Below are 17,790 nucleotides of genomic sequence, written 5' to 3' on the forward strand. Positions count from 1 at the left end.
GGTGAGGTACGGTGTGATATCGTCTTTTCTCTGATTTGTCTGCGTCAAGGTACTCGATGTCTGCCCTTGGCAGTCAGCAGGCCGGGTCTGGACACAAACACTGATACGAGACGACTCGCAATCCAAGATTGCAAGTTGTCCCTTTGCACGGATAGAAAAGCACAACTTCAGCACAATTGATAATAACTATAACAACGGCCTTTAAGCATAAGAGTTGTGTGCATACTTGCCAACCCTCCCGAATCTTCCGGGAGACTCCCGAAATTCAGCGCCTCTCCCGAAATCCTCCCGGGACAAATATTCTCCCGAAAATCTCCCGATTTTCAGCCGTAGCTGGAGGCCACGCCCCCTCCAGCTCCATGCGGACCTGAGTGAGGACCACAGGGTGACAAGAACTAAATCATCCAGACAAGAGATACATTGTATTATTATGTTTATCTTACCTATAAATAATTATATTTATTAATTTAAAAAAAACTAAATACATTTTTACTATATTTTGCTAAAAACAAAAAAATTTATTGTATTTTTATTTGTATTTTTTCTGACTCCTTATTACATCCAGCCATAGAATTATACATTAAAATAAACATATTGGAAATAATTAATTTTAAATGATCATAATAATTAATTTTAAAATGACCATATTTAATTATTAAAATAATTGCTTGTTTATCAACAACTTTAGCATTTTATTCATTACATTTTGAGGCTCTCAGAAGCCAAGTTATGTTATATCCCTTAAGATTTATTTATGCAAGTTTGAAGTATCAATTATCTAAACACAGTTTTGTTTGCATATTTTCAGGATGTATATATATATATATATATATATATATATATATATATATATATATATATATATATATATATATATATATATGTATATATATATATATATATATGTATGTATATGTATATGTATATGTATGTATATATATATATATATGTTTGAAATACTTGACTTGGTGAAATCTAGCTGTCAATATACTCCTCCCCTCTTAACCACGCCCCCGCCCTCAACCACGCCCCCCCCCTCAACCCCACCTCCCGAAATCGGAGGTCTCAAGGTTGGCAAGTATGGTTGTGTGATAACTTATACATAATTATTCTACCAATTTTGGTGTTGTTTACTTGTGTCATATTGCGGTCCACACGTATCTCTTATGTGTGACTGCCATCTACTGGTCACACTTATCATTACAGCATGTACCAAATAAAATAGCTTCGAGGTCGGTAAGCACAACCAGAATTGTTCCGTACATTAGGTTATAAGGCGCTACTGTCGAGTTTTAGATAGATAGATAGATAGATAGATAGATAGATAGATAGATAGATAGATAGATAGATAGATAGATAGATAGATAGATAGATAGGTCTTTATTGTCATTGCACAAGTACAATGAAACTTTGTTTTCAGCACAAACCCGTTCAAGATCGGACAAACAAACAGTGTACAGGGTTACAGAACAGGAACGCTGATGGGTCGCCATAAGGCGTCCCGTAAAAGATGGGGAAAAGGTAAAACGCTGGGGAAAAAGAGGAGTAAAAAAATACAATCTAGACTGGGCTCCTAAGGGGGCCTAGTCTGGAGTGGGAAAAAACCTCCATGCAATGCGCACATAAACACGTTACATTTAATCACGACAAACTCGCAACAGAGGGGCGGGGAGTTGGGGCCCTGGAGGTCGACTGCTGCTATGAAGCGCTGCCAGCCGTCCATCACCCCGAGGAGAAACAAGCGGTGGTGAAGGCGTGGGGGTGTGTGTGCCCAATTGTCTCGGGTGTGATGATGTAAAGTTTTTTATAGACTGAGGCCGATCTGCAAAAGTTCGACTCCAGGTGTCGTTGAGGAGGGAGGGAGGTTAAAAAGCGTCCATCATTGAGGTGTCCTCGGGGGTGTTTTTCAGAACAGCCTGGTCCTGTTTCCACAGCGTCAAGGCCATTCGAGGGGGTCAAATCGTAGATTAGGATGTTTGTTTTCCGCGAGCAGACAAAACAATGACTTGTCTGTTCTATTCGTCCATGCTGGGTGCCCTCAAATTCTTTTTTTTTTTTTTTTTTTTTTTTTTTTTGTGTCCTGTCCAGCTTCTCAGGCAAATCATATAGTAGATGTAGATGCCCATGTCGGCTGTTCAGATTTACTTTACAAAAGAGAAGTGTAGGATACTTCTCTTGTTGCCTTATTTGTATTTGACTTTATTAAATGTATTTATATTATCATTTAGTGCAGCCGGGCCGGAGCAGGAGGGGATAGAAAGAGAAAAAAAAAGAAGACAGAGGGGGAAATTGTGGGGACAAGAGGGGGATTAGACAGAGAGACAAAAACAACAACAGCAAACAACAACAACAACAACAATAGAGCAACATCAGCAAATATGACATGTACAAATATGATGGTAAAAGTAATAGCAAATAAGCAGTTAGCGAAAAATAAAAAATAATACAGAAATGACAATGAGCATTATTACACTACAAATGGATCAATACAAATACCAATAGAAATAGCGCTATTGATAATGAGCAATACCAATAATTTACCTTTATTATCAACAATACAGTTGTTTAAATGCAACAATACATATACGTAATGATAACTTGAGATACGAAAGAATGCAGAAAAATGGAGGGGGAGAAAGAGAAGCAACCTACATTAACCTTGTAGATTGTTATAGTCACAATAGGTTAAGCTTTGTCAGTGTGCCATGTGTTACACCCAGTTTACCCTAGGGCAACAACGTTAATATATGTTTGATGAAACGTGATTATGTGCATGAGTGTAAGTATGCATATGTACTTGTATATGTACAGAATGTGTATATGTGAGGGTGCCCTCAAATTCAATTACATTTTCCTTTTCAGCAAGCTTCTCCATGATGTGATCCATTTTGCGCTTCTTGAGAAAAAATGAAAGGATTTAAAGTGCGCCTTATAGTAGTTTTTACAATAGTTATTGTTCAGGAAGTGGCCAAATTTTGTGTTTGAAATAAATCAAAGTAGCTGAATTATAATGATGACTTAGTAAAAGTCTATTTGCTGCTTTGTAGAATGTTTTTTTCCTGAGCAGTCTTGATGTCTTTGCAAGCCTCACCGTTAAAGATCCCAATTTGAAGCACAAGTGGAGATTTGTTGGAATGCTTTGCTGCCCTCCATTTTCAACTGTTTATAATACTTCTCTGTGTCTGCATATTTTCTCTGTGCACATTACTCATCAGAATAAAAAAAGGAACTATGAAAACCTCGACCAACTGTCCTATGACAACAAGCGAGGACCTAAGGTATATTTTGCATGGTCAATGCACGCCGCCCACCAACTCTCCAAACGTAGCAACTAGAAACCAGCCCCAACCGGTCACCGGCCGACCCAGAAATGCCCCCATCCCTCCTTCTTGGTAGCACGTGTTTTATTTTTTATTTTTTTTTTTATTTCTTTACTTTTTTAATTTGAGGAATCCCCCCTGTGGTTTACATGAAGAATGGTTTTGCTATGAAAACTCTTTTAATTTTTTTCAGCAAGGAAAAAAAAAAAGAAAGAAAAAAGATCAGCGAGCAGCGCCCTGGCTTTTGTCATTTTCATTTTGTCGTTCAAAAAAAAGGAATGCATGTCCTCTGAACTGTCACTCACACACAAACAGAGTTTGCAAGCCTTTTTCTTTGGAGAACCGGCAGTGTGGGACCCCAAAATGCTACTTCCTCCTGTTCTGTAGCACCTCCCCACTTTACAGAAGTTCTTTTTTTTTTGTCATTGAGGCAAAACGCCACTTTCTCACCCCCTTCACCCGTTTTTAGTTACTGGTTGCATTGACCTATTTCTTCCCCCCTACCTAACACATGCACGTCCTTTTTTTGAAGCCTTGATAACCCTCAGTTTGCATGCCAAACAAAGAAACAAAAAAAAAACAAAAATAAAAAAAGTTTTTGTACCTTTTTATAAATTCAGCCGGAATATCCCTCTGGATCGTTTTTTTTTTTTTTTTTTTTTACCCTACCGTTTTCAAACTATAATCGTCCAAGCTCAAACCAAGCAGGTAAAGAGACATCATGGTGTCTGAGGGAGGGGAAGTAGCTGGCTTGACCTTTCTTGTGCCCCCGATCACAGGCAGAGAAAGTCCTCCAGTTCAGCCAGGATACTAACTTAACGGCTCTGCTGCTGGAGGCCAAAGAACTGGAGGCTCGGGTCATCATCCTTTCCGCCAGGTGAGACTTTACCCAAAATGCAACATTCATTTCTCCCACACAGCGGCATTTAGACCAGGCCTGGGCAATTATTTCGACTCCGGGGCCAAATTTAGAGAAAAAAAATGTGTCTGGGGCCCGGTATATCTATTTTTAGGAACACTAATACTGAATGAGACACCCAGATTGCAAATTAGTTTCACCTACTCGCAGAGGTGGGTAGTAACGCGCTACATTTACTCCGTTACATCTACTTGAGTAACTTTTGGGATAAATTGTACTTCTAAGAGTAGTTTTAATGCAACTTACTTTTACTTTTACTTGAGTATATTTATAGAGAAGAAACGCTACTTTTACTCCGCTACTTTTATCTACATTCAGCTCGCTACTCGCTACTAATTTTTATCCATCTGTTAATGCACGCTTTGTTTGTTTTGGTCTGTCAGACAGACCTTCAAAGTGCCTGCGTTACTGGTGACGTTTCACTCCGTTCCACCAATCAGATGCAGTCACTGGTGACGTTGGACCAATCAAACAGAGCCAGGCGGTCACATGACCTGACTTAAACAAGTTGAAAAACTTATTGGGGTGTTACCATTTAGTGGTCAATTGTACGGAATATGTACTGTACTGTGCAATCTACTAATACAAGTTTCAATCAATCAATCAAAAGTGTGAAGGAAAAAAGACACTTTTTTATTTCAAACGTACATCCCGTCAAAAGCCTAAAGACTGACTGCACAGTTCCTGTCTTCACAATAAAAGTGCCGCTCCATCGCGCCTGCGCTTTCAAAATAAGAGTCTCCGAAAGCCAGCGCAAACAAGCTAGCAAGCTACGGAATTTTCCGCCAATGTATTTCTTGTAAAGTGTGTGAAAACGAATATGGAAGCTGGACAAATAAGATACCAAAAACCAACCACTTTCATGTGGTATTAGACAGAAAGGAGGAACTTTTTTTCTCCTGCATTTGAAAACGTGGACGTTAAGCACTGCTATCTGATTACAATCAATGCAAGTCATCACAATCAGGTAATACACCAACTTATATTCTTGTCTTCATGAAAGAAAGGAATCTATATGTGTTAAACATGCATGTATATTCATTAAAACACCTTTAACATGTAAACAAAAACGGCAAAATAAATAAATATAAATGATATACTGTATATATCAATGAATATATATATATATATATATATATATATATATATATATATATATATATATATATATATATATATATATATATATATATGATATGTGTGTGTATGTTACTCATCAGTTACTCAGTACTTGAGTAGTTTTTTCACAACATACTTTTTACTTTTACTCAAGTAAATATTTGGGTGACTACTCATTACTTTTACTTGAGTAATAAATCTCTAAAGTAACAGTACTCTTACTTGAGTACAATTTCTGGCTACTCTACCCACCTCTGCCTACTCGGCACGCTCACCTGCTCCCGGGCACTAATCAGAGAGCTACTTATTCTCTATTCTCTATTATTTGCACTACGCAACAGTTAACGACGTCTACTTTTTGATTCCCATGCCTGTTGATTCATAGACAATAAATCATTTCCTTACCTGCGCTTTGCCTCCGGAGTTCCATCTGCATTTTGGGAGAACGATCCACGCAGTGAAATGCGGACCCCGTCATTACAGCAACATTTAGAGAAAAAAAAAGTGCAGTTCCCCTTTTATCCATTCCATAACTCAGCAGTTAGGGGAGAAAAATCCATAGATTAGCCGCACCTTTCTATAAGCCGCAGGGTTCAAAGCTTGGGAAAAAAGTAGTCCGAAATATAGTTTATCTGCAAAAATATGTTATCGGCCCAGGTTTATGTATAGGAAACAATGTAGTTACTGTCTGTTTAGCATTTTATTAATACTGTGTTTACTCATTCTTAATTACTTATTTTCTCTCTAAATTGTACTTCACCGGATCTTTTTGTTTAGTTTTTTGACTCCCTCAGTTTCTGTTTTGTGCACCCCTGGGTTGTTTTTGCCATGGGTGCAAATTAGTTTCACCTGCACGCTCACCTGCTACCGGGCACTAATCAGAGAGCTACTTATTCTCTATTCTCTATTATTTGCACTACGCAACAGTTAACGACGTCTACTTTTTGATTCCTATGCCTGTTGATTCATAGACAATAAATCATTTCCTTACCTGCACTTTGCCTCCGGAGTTCCATCTGCATTTTGGGAGAACGATCGACACAATCCCCGTCATTACAGCAACATTTAGAAAAAAAAAGTGCAGTTCCCCTTTAATCCATTCCATTACTCAGCAGTTAGGGGAGAAAAATCCATAGATTAGCCGCACCTTTCTATAAGCCGCAGGGTTCAAAGCTTGGGAAAAAAGTAGTCCGAAATATAGTTTATCTGCAAAAATATGTTATCGGCCCAGGTTTATGTATAGGAAACAACGTAGTTACTGTCTGTTTAGCATTTTATTAATACTGTGTTTACTCATTCTTAATGATTTACTTTCTCTCTAAATTGTACTTCACCGGATCTTTTTGTTTAGTTTTTTGATTCTCTCAGTTTCTGTTTTGTGCACCCCTGGGTTGTTTTTGCCATGAGTGCAAATTAGTTTCACCTGCTCGGCACGCTCACCTGCTCCCGGGCACTAATCAGAGAGCTACTTATTCTCTATTCTCTATTATTTGCACTACGCAACAGTTAACGACGTCTACTTTTTGATTCCTATGCCTGTTGATTCATAGACAATAATTCATTTCCTTACCTGCACTTTGCCTCCGGAGTTCCATCTGCATTTTGGGAGAACGATCCACGCAGTAAAATGCGGACCCCGTCATTACAGCAACATTTAGAAAAAAAAAAGTGCAGTTCCCCTTTAATCCATTCCATTACTCAGCAGTTAGGGGAGAAAAATCAATAGATTAGCCGCACCTTTCTATAAGCCGCAGGGTTCAAAGCTTGGGAAAAAAGTAGTCCGAAATATAGTTTATCTGCAAAAATATGTTATCGGCCCAGGTTTATGTATAGGAAACAATGTAGTGACTGTCTGTTTAGCATTTTATTAATACTGTGTTTACTCATTCTTAATGACTTACTTTCTCTCTAAATTGTACTTCACCGGATCTTTTTGTTTAGTTTTTTGACTCCCTCAGCTCCTGTTTGTTTTGCCATGGGTGCAAATTAGTTTCACCTACCTCTGATTAGCAGCTCACCTGCTCCCGGTCAGTAATCAGAGAGCTACAAATTCCTGTTTTTCACCACACACTGTCTGTCTTTTTTTTTGTTTGCACTACGCAACAGTTAACGACGTCTACTTTTTGATTCTTATGCCTGTTGATTTATCAACAAATAATTTTCTTACCTGCACTTTGCCTTCCGGAGTTCCATCTGCATTTTGAGAGAACGATCCATGCAGTAAAATGCGACCCCGCAAAATTCTAAAAAAAAAAAAGTGCAGTTCTCCTTTAATCCATTCCATAACTCAGCAGTTAGGGGGAAAAAAATCCATAGATTAGCCGCACCTTTCTATAAGCCGCAGGGTTCAAAGCTTGGGAAAAAAGTAGTGGTTTATAGTCCGAAATTGTCATGACTTGGTCCTGGGTGTTTGCTTTTCCGGGATGCAACGGAAAGTTGGCACGGGCGAGACGGGAATGAAGGTACATGATTTATTTATTAACTATAAATTTAAAAAAAAGGATCAAACAAAAAGCGCGCACAGAGGCGGAGAATAAACTATGAAACCAAAAGACTATAGCAAAAAAGTACAAACGAAAGGCACGCACAATGGCGGAGAACAAACTCCATCCATCCATCCATCTTCTTCCGCTTTATCCGAGGTCGGGTCGCGGGGGCAGCAGCCTAAGCAGGGAAGCCCAGACTTCCCTCTCCCCAGCCACTTCATCCAGCTCCTCCCGGGGGACCCCGAGGCGCTCCCAAGCCAGCCGGGAGACATAGTCTTCCCAACGTGTCCTGGGTCTTCCCCGCGGCCTCCTACCGGTCGGACGTGCCCTAAACACCTCCCTAGGGAGGCGTTCGGGTGGCATCCTGACCAGATGCCCGAACCACCTCATCTGGCTCCTCTCCATGTGGAGGAGCAGCGGCTTTACTTTGAGCTCCTCCCGGATGGCAGAGCTTCTCACCCTATCTCTAAGGGAGAGCCCCGCCACTCGGCGGAGGAAACTCATTTCGGCCGCTTGTACCCGTGATCTTGTCCTTTCGGTCATAACCCAAAGCTCATGACCATAGGTGAGGATGGGAACGTAGATCGACCGGTAAATTGAGAGCTTTGCCTTCCGGCTCAGCTCCTTCTTCACCACAACGGACCGATACATCGTCCGCATTACTGAAGACGCCGTACCGATCCGCCTGTCGATCTCACGATCCACTCTTCCCTCACTCGTGAACAAGACTCCGAGGTACTTGAACTCCTCCACTTGGGGCAAAATCTCCTCCCCAACCCGGAGATGGCACTCCACACTTTTCCGGGCGAGAACCATGGACTCGGACTTGGAGGTGCTGATTCTCATCCCAGTCGCTTCACACTCAGCTGCGAACCGATCCAGTGAGAGCTGAAGATCCTGGCCAGATGAAGCCATCAGGACCACATCATCTGCAAAAAGCAGAGACCTAATCCTGCAGCCACCAAACCAGATCCCCTCAACGCCTTGACTGCGCCTAGAAATTCTGTCCATAAAAGTTATGAACAGAATCGGTGACAAAGGGCAGCCTTGGCGGAGTCCAACCCTCACTGGAAACGTGTCCGACTTACTACCGGCAATGCGGACCAAGCTCTGGCACTGATCATACAGGGAGCGGACTGCCACAATCAGACAGTCCGATACCCCATACTCTCTGAGCACTCCCCACAGGACTTCCCGAGGGACACGGTCGAATGCCTTCTCCAAGTCCACAAAACACATGTAGACTGGTTGGGCAAACTCCCATGCACCCGCAAGGACCCTGCCGAGAGTATAGAGCTGGTCCACAGTTCCACAACCAGGACGAAAACCACACTGTTCCTCCTGAATCCGAGGTTCGACTATCCGGCATAGCCTCCTCTCCAGTACACCTGAATAGACCTTACCGGGAAGGCTGAGGAGTGTGATCTCACGATAGTTAGAACACACCCTCCGGTTCCCCTTCTTAAAGAGAGGAACCACCACCCCGGTCTGCCAATCCAGTGGTACCGCCCCCGATGTCCACGCGATGGAGAACAAACTATGAAACCAAAAAGACTATAAACATGGAACAAAAACTTACTTGGCTTGGACAAAAATAGTTGCATGAAGAATGGACATGGAAAGAATGGACAGAGCATAAATGTGGTGAGGTCGTCAGAAAGACAAACTGAAAAACACTGAACTTAAATACTACAGACATGATTAACGAAAACAAGTGCGTGACTCAAGACGTGAAACAGGTGCGTGACGTGACAGGTGAAAACTAATGGGTTGCTATGGTGACAATCAAGAGTGCACAATGAGTCCAAACGTGGAACAGGTGAAACTAATGGGGTAATCATGGAAACAAGACAAGGGAGTGAAAAGACAGAAACTAAAGAGTCCTAAAACTAAACAAAACACGACTTAAAACAAAACATGATTACACAGACATGACAGAAATATAGTTTATCTGCAAAAATATGTTATCGGCCCAGGTTTATGTATAGGAAACAATGTAGTTACTGTCTGTTTAGCATTTTATTAATACTGTATTTACTCATTCTTAATACTGGATCTTTTTGTTTTACTTAACTTTTTGCTCCTTGGTGTCTTTTGTCCCGTTGTGCCAGCGAGGAAGACGCCGCCGCCGTGTACAAGGCCGCCCGCTTCCTCAACATGACGGGCTCCGGCTACGTGTGGCTGGTGGGCGAGCGGGAGATGTCGGGTAAAGCGCTGAGCGAGGCGCCAGACGGTACGTCCATCACCCGGGCCGAAGCCTCTGGCAAACGCCCGAGTTAACCTCACTCGGAGGCCAGAGCGTAACAAACACACAGATTAGTGAGATTAAGCGTGGACGCGTTACATGATTCACCGTGGAACCAGTGTGTGTGATGGCTGAGCGTTTAAACGTTTAAGCACGGCGTGTTTAAAGGTTTAAATGTGTTGTGTTCAGTGCTCCTTCTTGTTTTTTTGTCTCTCCTGGCTTTTCATTATGCAATTCTGCCATATTAATGTCCTGGTTTCTAATGATCTATAAAGGAAGAGTTTTGCAACTGGTAGAATGGTAAGATTTTCCTGTTCATCATTTATTCAGTTTCTCTCACATTTAATCACAATGTGCTCACAAACACTGTCTCACTCCTACCTCTCAGATTCCCCCTGGGTGCGGGGGTCGGCAACCCAAAATGTTGAGATATTGGACCAAAAATACAAAAAAGCTAATTTGTCTGGAGCCGCAAAAAATTAAAAGTCTTATATACGTTTTATAAGGAAGGCAACACATGGTGTAAGTGTCTATATTAGCTATAATAGCCTACTATGAAAATGACTTTAAAAGTTTTATATAAGTGTTATAATGAAGGCCACACATGATGTAAGTGTCTATATTAGCTATAATAGCCTACTATGAAAATGACTTTAAAAGTTGTATATAAGTGTTATAATGAAGGCAACACATGACGTAAGTGTCTGTATTAGCTATAATAGCCTACTATCAAAATGACTTCAAAAGTCTTATATTAGTGTTATAATGAAGACAACACATAATGTAAGTGTCTATATTAGCTATAATAGCCTACTATCAAAATTACTTTAAAAGTCTTATATAAGTGTTAAAATGAAGACAACACATGATGTAAGTGTCTATATTAGCTATAATAGCCTACTATCAAAATTACTTTAAAAGTCTTATATTAGTGTTATAATGAAGACAACACATGACGTAAGTGTCTATATCAACTATATTAGCCAACTATCAAAATCACTTTAAAAGTTGTATATAAGTGTTATAATGAAGGCCACACATGACGTAAGTGTCTATATCAACTATATTAGCCTACTATCAAAATGACTTTAAAAGTTGTACATAAGTGTTATAATGAAGGCAACACATGATGTAAGTGTCTATATTAGCTATATTAGCCTACTATCAAAATTACTTTAAAAGTCGTATATAAGTGTTATAATGAAGACAACACATGATGTAAGTGTCTATATTAGCTATAATAGCCTACTATCAAGATTACTTTAAAAGTCTCATGTTAGTGTTATAATGAAAGCAACACATGACGTAAGTGTCTGTATTAGCTATATTAGCCTACTATCAAAATGACTTTAAAAGTTTTTTATAAGTGTTATAATGAAGGCAACACATGATGTAAGTGTCTATATTAGCCATAATAGCCTACTATCAAGATTACTTTAAAAGTCTTATATTAGTGTTATAATGAAAGCAACACATGACGTAAGTGTCTATATCAACTATATTAGCCTACTATCAAAATGACTTTAAAAGTTGTATATAAGTGTTATAATGAAGGCAACACATGATTTAAGTGTCTATATTAGCTATATTAGCCTACTATCAAAATGACTTTAAAAGTCTTATATAAGTGTTATAATGAAGGCAACACATGATGTAAGTGTCTATATTAGCCATAATAGCCTACTATCAAGATTACTTTAAAAGTCTTATATTAGTGTTATAATGAAAGCAACACATGACGTAAGTGTCTATATCAACTATATTAGCCTACTATCAAAATCACTTTAAAAGTTGTATATAAGTGTTATAATGAAGGCGACACATTATGTAAGTGTCTATATCAACTATATTAGCCTACTATCAAAATTACTTTAAAAGTATTATATAAGTTTAATAATGAAGGCAACACATGATGTAAGTGTCTATATTAACTATAGTAGCCTACTATCAAAATTACTTTAAATGTCTTATATAAGTGTTATAATGACGACAACACATGACGTAAATGTCTATATTAGCTATAATAGCCTACTATCAAAATGACTTTAAAAGTCTTGTGTAAGTGTTGAAATGAAGACAACACATGATGTAAGTGTCTATACTATCTCTATTAGCCTACTATCAAAATTACTTTAAAAGTCTTATATACGTTTATTAATGAAGGCAACACATTGGTGTAAGTGTCTATATTAGCAATAATTGCCTACTATCAAAATGACTTCAAAAGTCTTATATTAGTGCTATAATGAAGACAACACATGATGTAAGTGTCTATATTAACTATATTAGCCTACTATCAAAATGACTAAGTGTCGCAGGCTGATGCAAATCTTTGTTGACAGAAATGTTGAAATGTAATATTTATTCTACCCATATTTACAACATTAGAAACCATTAGTAAATCAGAGGCTACTTAGAAGCTCACCTTTGTGCATTCACGCACAGTATACAACTTTTGGTGGGCAAAATGAGACAAAAAAGGAGTGGAAGATTTTACATGTAAACAAACTGTTGCGTCACACAGTCCATACTATGGTGAGTTCAAGAACCGCCGAAATTAGTAGGACAAAACGATGTTCACCAACTAGTGAAGCATAAACATATTAAACAGTGGTAGTTCTAACAATTGGGAAGGTTTGTGTCGTGTTTGTCCTCAAACAAAAAACATACTAAAACAAAAAACGTATTTTTCGCCCCCATCTTTTTCCATTTTTAATCCTAATTTAAAAATGCTCCAGGGAGCCACTAGGGCGGCACTAAAGAGCCGCGGGTTGCTGACCCCCGCCTTAGTGCAAACAATTATTATTTCATTTTTTTTCCATTGTGTCCTCGTCTCTCTCACCTCCACTGCGGCTTCTTGCAGAAGTCGCTTGGACCTTTCTTGCAATCAGAAAACTTAGCTGAAGTTGGATTCCTGCTTTGTTTAGCCAGTACCAGTAACACAAGGATTAGTTTGCCTGACCACCTTCCCCCCCCCCCCCCCCTCCGTCCCCCAGTTAAGCATAACAGGAAAGGAATACATTCAAATCCAACTTCAAGGGACTCTTTACACATGCTGTAAAAAGGTCATCAGTCGCCAAAAAAACTAAAAAAACAGAACTGAAATATATTTATTTCTGTGGCTGCTGATGTGGACCTTTTTATTCAGGATGTCTAAACCGGAGGCCCTATAAGTTTTGGCCACACTTGGAGCATTGCAAAAGGATCCTAAGAGAGCAGCACTTTGCACGGACGAGTAATTGCCTCTTTTTTTTTTTGCGGGACTGGTCGTAGGTCTTATCGGCCTGCAGCTCATTAACGGGAAGAATGAGTCGGCTCACATCAATGACGCGGTGGCGGTGGTGGCGCAGTCCATCCAGGAGCTCTTTGAGAAGGAAAACATCACAGAGCCGCCAAAGGGATGTGTGGGCAACACCAACATCTGGAAAACAGGGCCTCTCTTCAAACGGTACACACATTTGTGGCATTTTCTTTCGTTTCTGCATTCATGATTACAGAAGAGTGTTCATTTACTAACAATAATAATGCTACTACTCGTCCGGGACGGGTACCACTTTTGTAGGTACAAATAATGCTACTACTCGTCCGGGACGGGTACCACTTTTGTAGGTACAACAGAATTCTGTGTGTACCAGGGGTCGGCAACCTTTACCAGTCAAAGAGCCATTTTGTCCAGTTTCACAAATTAAAGAAAACAATGGGAGCCACAAACATATTTTGAAATTTAAAATGAAATAACACTGCATACAAAGTTTTTTTCTTGCTTTGTGCTATGTATAAACTAGTGATGGGTCCGGCAACACCGATGCATCGGCGCATGCGTCGAGCTCATAGAGCAAAACCCTGTGTCGGTGCGCGTACCGCTTTTAGAAAGTCACGTGACCGACCATGAGCTGTTTTGGTCACGTGACCGATACGCGAACTGTGTCGCACTGACGCCTCCTCTGTGCCCTGTGAGCGGGTCTTTTTTACAGCCGGAGAAATAATAACTAAGAAAAATCGTCTAAAATGTAATACGTCGGAAAAACTTTTTTTTTTTTTTTTTTAATAAAAATGTGTAAAAAAATAAAATTAAAAAAATTCCCAGTCCACAATCATCCACAACACGTTCTCTTAGATTTCCATGTTATGATACATGTTCACATTATTTATTGACTGTATCTAAAAAAGATAAAAATATATTTTTATTTAAATGAAGATATGAAATAATCCTAAATGAAATACAATGACTTGGTTTATATTATTGTATATACTAGGGCAGGGGTCACCAACGCGGTGCCCGCGGTCACCAGGTAGCCCGTAAGGACCAAATCAGTCGCCCGCTCGCCTGTTCTAAAAATAGCTCAAAGAGCAGCACTTACCAGTGAGCTGCCTCTATTTTTTAAATTTGATTTATTTACTAGCAAGCTGGTCTCGCTTTGCTCGACATTTTTAATTCTAAAAGAGACAAAACTCAAATAGAATTTGAAAATCCAAGAAAATATTTTAAAGACTTGGTCTTCACTTGGAATAAGCGGTAGAAAATGGATGGATGGATGGGTCTTCACTTGTTTAAATAAATTCATTTATTTTTTACTTTGCTTCTTATTACTTTTAGAAATACAATTTTAGAGAAAAAAATACAACCTTAAAAATGATTTTAGGATTTTTAAACAAATATACCTTTTTACCTTTTAAATTTCTTCCTCTTCTTTCCTGACAATTTAAATCAATGTTCAAGTACATCTATTTATTTTTTATTGTAAAGAATAATAAATATTTTAGTTTCTGGTTTTTTGACGAAGAATATTTGTGAAATATTTCTTCAAACTTACTATGATTAAAATTCAAAAAAAATATTTTGGCAAATCTAGAAAATCTGTAAATTTAAATCTTATTTCAAAGTATTTTGAATTTCTTTTAAAATTTTTGTTCTGGAAAATCTAGAAGAAATACTGATTTGTCTTTGTTAGAAATATAGCTTGGTCCAATTTGTTAAATATTCTAACAAAGTGCAGATTGGATTTTAACCAATTTAAAACATGTCATCAAAATTCTAAAATGTATCTTAATCAGGAAAAATTACTAATGATGTTCCATAAATTCTTTTTTAATTTTTTCAAAAAGATTCAAATTAGCTAGTTTTTCTCTTCTTTTTGTCGGTTGAATTTTGAATTTTAAAGAGTCGAAATTGAAGATAAACTCTGTTTCAAAATTTTATTTTAATTTTTTTCGTGTTTTCTCCTCTTTTAAACCGTTGAATTAAGTGTTTTTTTCATCATTTATTCTCTACAAAAAACCTTCTGTAAAAGAAAAATAAATGTATGACGGAATGACAGACAGAAATACCAATTTTTTTATATATATAAATTTATTTATTTAGCTATTCTTGTTTAAATCACACGTACGTGTAACTTACAAATGACAATATATTTATTTATTTAAGTGTGTATCAAACTGGTAGCCCTTCGTATTAATCAGTACCCAAGAAGTAGTTTTTGGTTTCAAAAAGGTTGGTGACCCCTGTACTAGGGCATCAAATCAGTGTCAGTTGAGTCGGTCCATAGGTTGCCTGTAGGGATTTTTAATGTCCAGCAGATGTCAGTATTTAGTGACACAGTATCGACACAGTATCAATACAGTTTTGCAATGTGTCGAAACGCTTCATGACGCCTCATCAACCCATCACTACTATGTATAAACCAAGGGTCTCAGACACGCGGCCCACACCTTAATATGAAAATTGAATGTTAGTGCGGCCCGGGGGTTTTATATGATCGGCGCTTGACAGTGTCATACCATACAACCATCCCGATTGCCGTGATGGTACAACATTTGGCACCCACTACAACCAGCGTGCCAGTCTAGCCACACGATATATGGGGCTTCTGCTTGCCCACGTAAGTGACAGCAAGGCATACTTGGTCAACAACCACACAGGTTACACTGACGGTGGCGGTATAAAAAACTTTAACACTCTTACTAATAATGCGCCACACTGTGAACCCACACCAAACAAGAATGACAAACACATTTCAGGAGAACATCTGCACCGTAACACAACATAAACACAACAGAACAAATACCCAGAATCCAATGCAGCCCTAACTCTTGTCGGAGGCAGATATTTACATATATCTGAATTTAAGTTGTACTTCTTTCATTTCTTAGTCATATTTGAACACAGCTCGTGTTTTCCATTTATTCTCTTGATGCTCTGTCAGCAAGTATACTATGTGTGTAAACCTTGAGTTCTTTGGAATGTGTTTAGACTAGCATTTTGTTATGTCTACAGAGATGGGACGAGAGAGAGGTTTTTGGCGTTGGGAAGACAGACCATTTTGGGTGTGCGCGATAGAATGTTCGAGGGTTAGACTGGTCTCAATCAAAATGTATATTGGCAAAGCTTTGAGAATATACAACAAAATACCTATTCTGTCTCTGGTGGTTTTTCAACTCAGCTTTAAGTGTCGGAAAGAACTTGGGAGCGAATTGTGACTTGAATTCCCTGGGAGGAACAACTGGTCCAAAACGCAACACTCTTCAGGGCTACATTATACACCCCGCTACCAAACCCCGCCCACCTCAACCGACGCACAGAGGGGGCGGGGGGGTTGATGTGTGAGGGAGCAGGGTTGGGGTGGGGGCGGGGTTTGGTGGTAGCAGGGGTGTATAATGTAGCCCGGAAGAGTCAGGGCTGCATGGGATTCTGGGTATTTGTTCTGTTGTGTTTATGTTGTTCTCCCGAAATGTGTTTGTCATTCTTGTTTGGTTTTGGTTCAAAGTGTGGCGCATTATTAGTAAGAGTGTTAAAGTTGTTTTATATGGCCACTGTCAGTGTAACCTGTGTGGCTGTTGACCAAGTATGCCTTGCTGTCACTTTCGTGTGCAAGCAGAAAATGCATATAACAAGAGGCTGGGCTGGCACGCTGTTAAAACAGATTGTAAAGGGCGTTCAATGCTGTACCATCATGGCACTCCCTTATTATTATCGTAAGGGTGAAGATCGGAGAATGTTAATCCCGGGAGTTTTCTGCGGGAGGCACTGAAATTCGGAAGTCTCCCGGGAAAATCGGGGGGGTCGGCAAGTATGCGGCTCCGGAGCCGCGGGTTGCCGACCCCTGGTGTGTACCAACGGGTACCGAGTCACGTAAAATCAAACGGTACAATATTTCCATACCTTTGTTGCTCATGAATGATGTCAAGCTGATTGCCTCTAGGTCAGGCCTGGCCAATTATTTTGCCTCGGGGGGCCAAATTTAGAGAAAAAAATGTGTCTGGGGACCGGTATATCTATTTTTAGGAACACTAATACAAAACCTCACAATAATGACTGATTGAATGCTAAAAACGGGATGGAATTCAACATTTTTTTACTGAATGAGACACCCAAAATGTACATGAAAATAAAGAATTTGGGATTCACAATATTAACCATGAACGATAAAACACTGAATATTAACAATATATGAATGCCACACCCCCTTTCCATCGACATATTTTACAATCAAGCCAAACGCACAAAAAATGCAACAAACACAGCGAAATATGAACGCGAAGGGTAAAAAAAAAAAACAGCTACAATCTGACAATAATTAGCCCCAGCTGGGCAATCTACTCACCTGTCAGCTGGGCTTCCCTTATTATTATTGTAAGGGTGAAGATCGGAGAATGTTAATCCCGGGAGTTTTCTGCGGGAGGCACTGAAATTCGGAAGTCTCC

The 17,790-nt window shown here is 39.3% G+C and overlaps 1 protein-coding gene across 7 annotated transcripts in view; it reads left to right on the top strand.

The window, feature by feature from the left end:
- The window catches only part of grin1a (glutamate receptor, ionotropic, N-methyl D-aspartate 1a), a 179,563-nt gene that overhangs the window by 75,463 nt on the left and 86,310 nt on the right, over window positions 1-17,790 (top strand). For 4 of the 7 annotated variants that reach the window (XM_061980878.2, XM_061980881.2, XM_061980883.2 and 1 more), the window contains exons 4-7: window positions 3,216-3,278; window positions 4,100-4,197; window positions 9,956-10,077; window positions 13,363-13,537. In XM_061980878.2, the coding sequence (XP_061836862.2) occupies window positions 3,216-3,278; window positions 4,100-4,197; window positions 9,956-10,077; window positions 13,363-13,537 (458 nt within the window). The remainder of the gene's footprint in view (window positions 1-3,215; window positions 3,279-4,099; window positions 4,198-9,955; window positions 10,078-13,362; window positions 13,538-17,790) is intronic. The other 3 variants (XM_061980882.2, XM_061980884.2, XM_061980877.2) reach the window with 1 other exon arrangement.

Source organism: Nerophis lumbriciformis, linkage group LG20 (assembly GCF_033978685.3).
Source record: "Nerophis lumbriciformis linkage group LG20, RoL_Nlum_v2.1, whole genome shotgun sequence".
In the NCBI taxonomy this organism is placed as follows: domain Eukaryota; kingdom Metazoa; phylum Chordata; class Actinopteri; order Syngnathiformes; family Syngnathidae; genus Nerophis; species Nerophis lumbriciformis.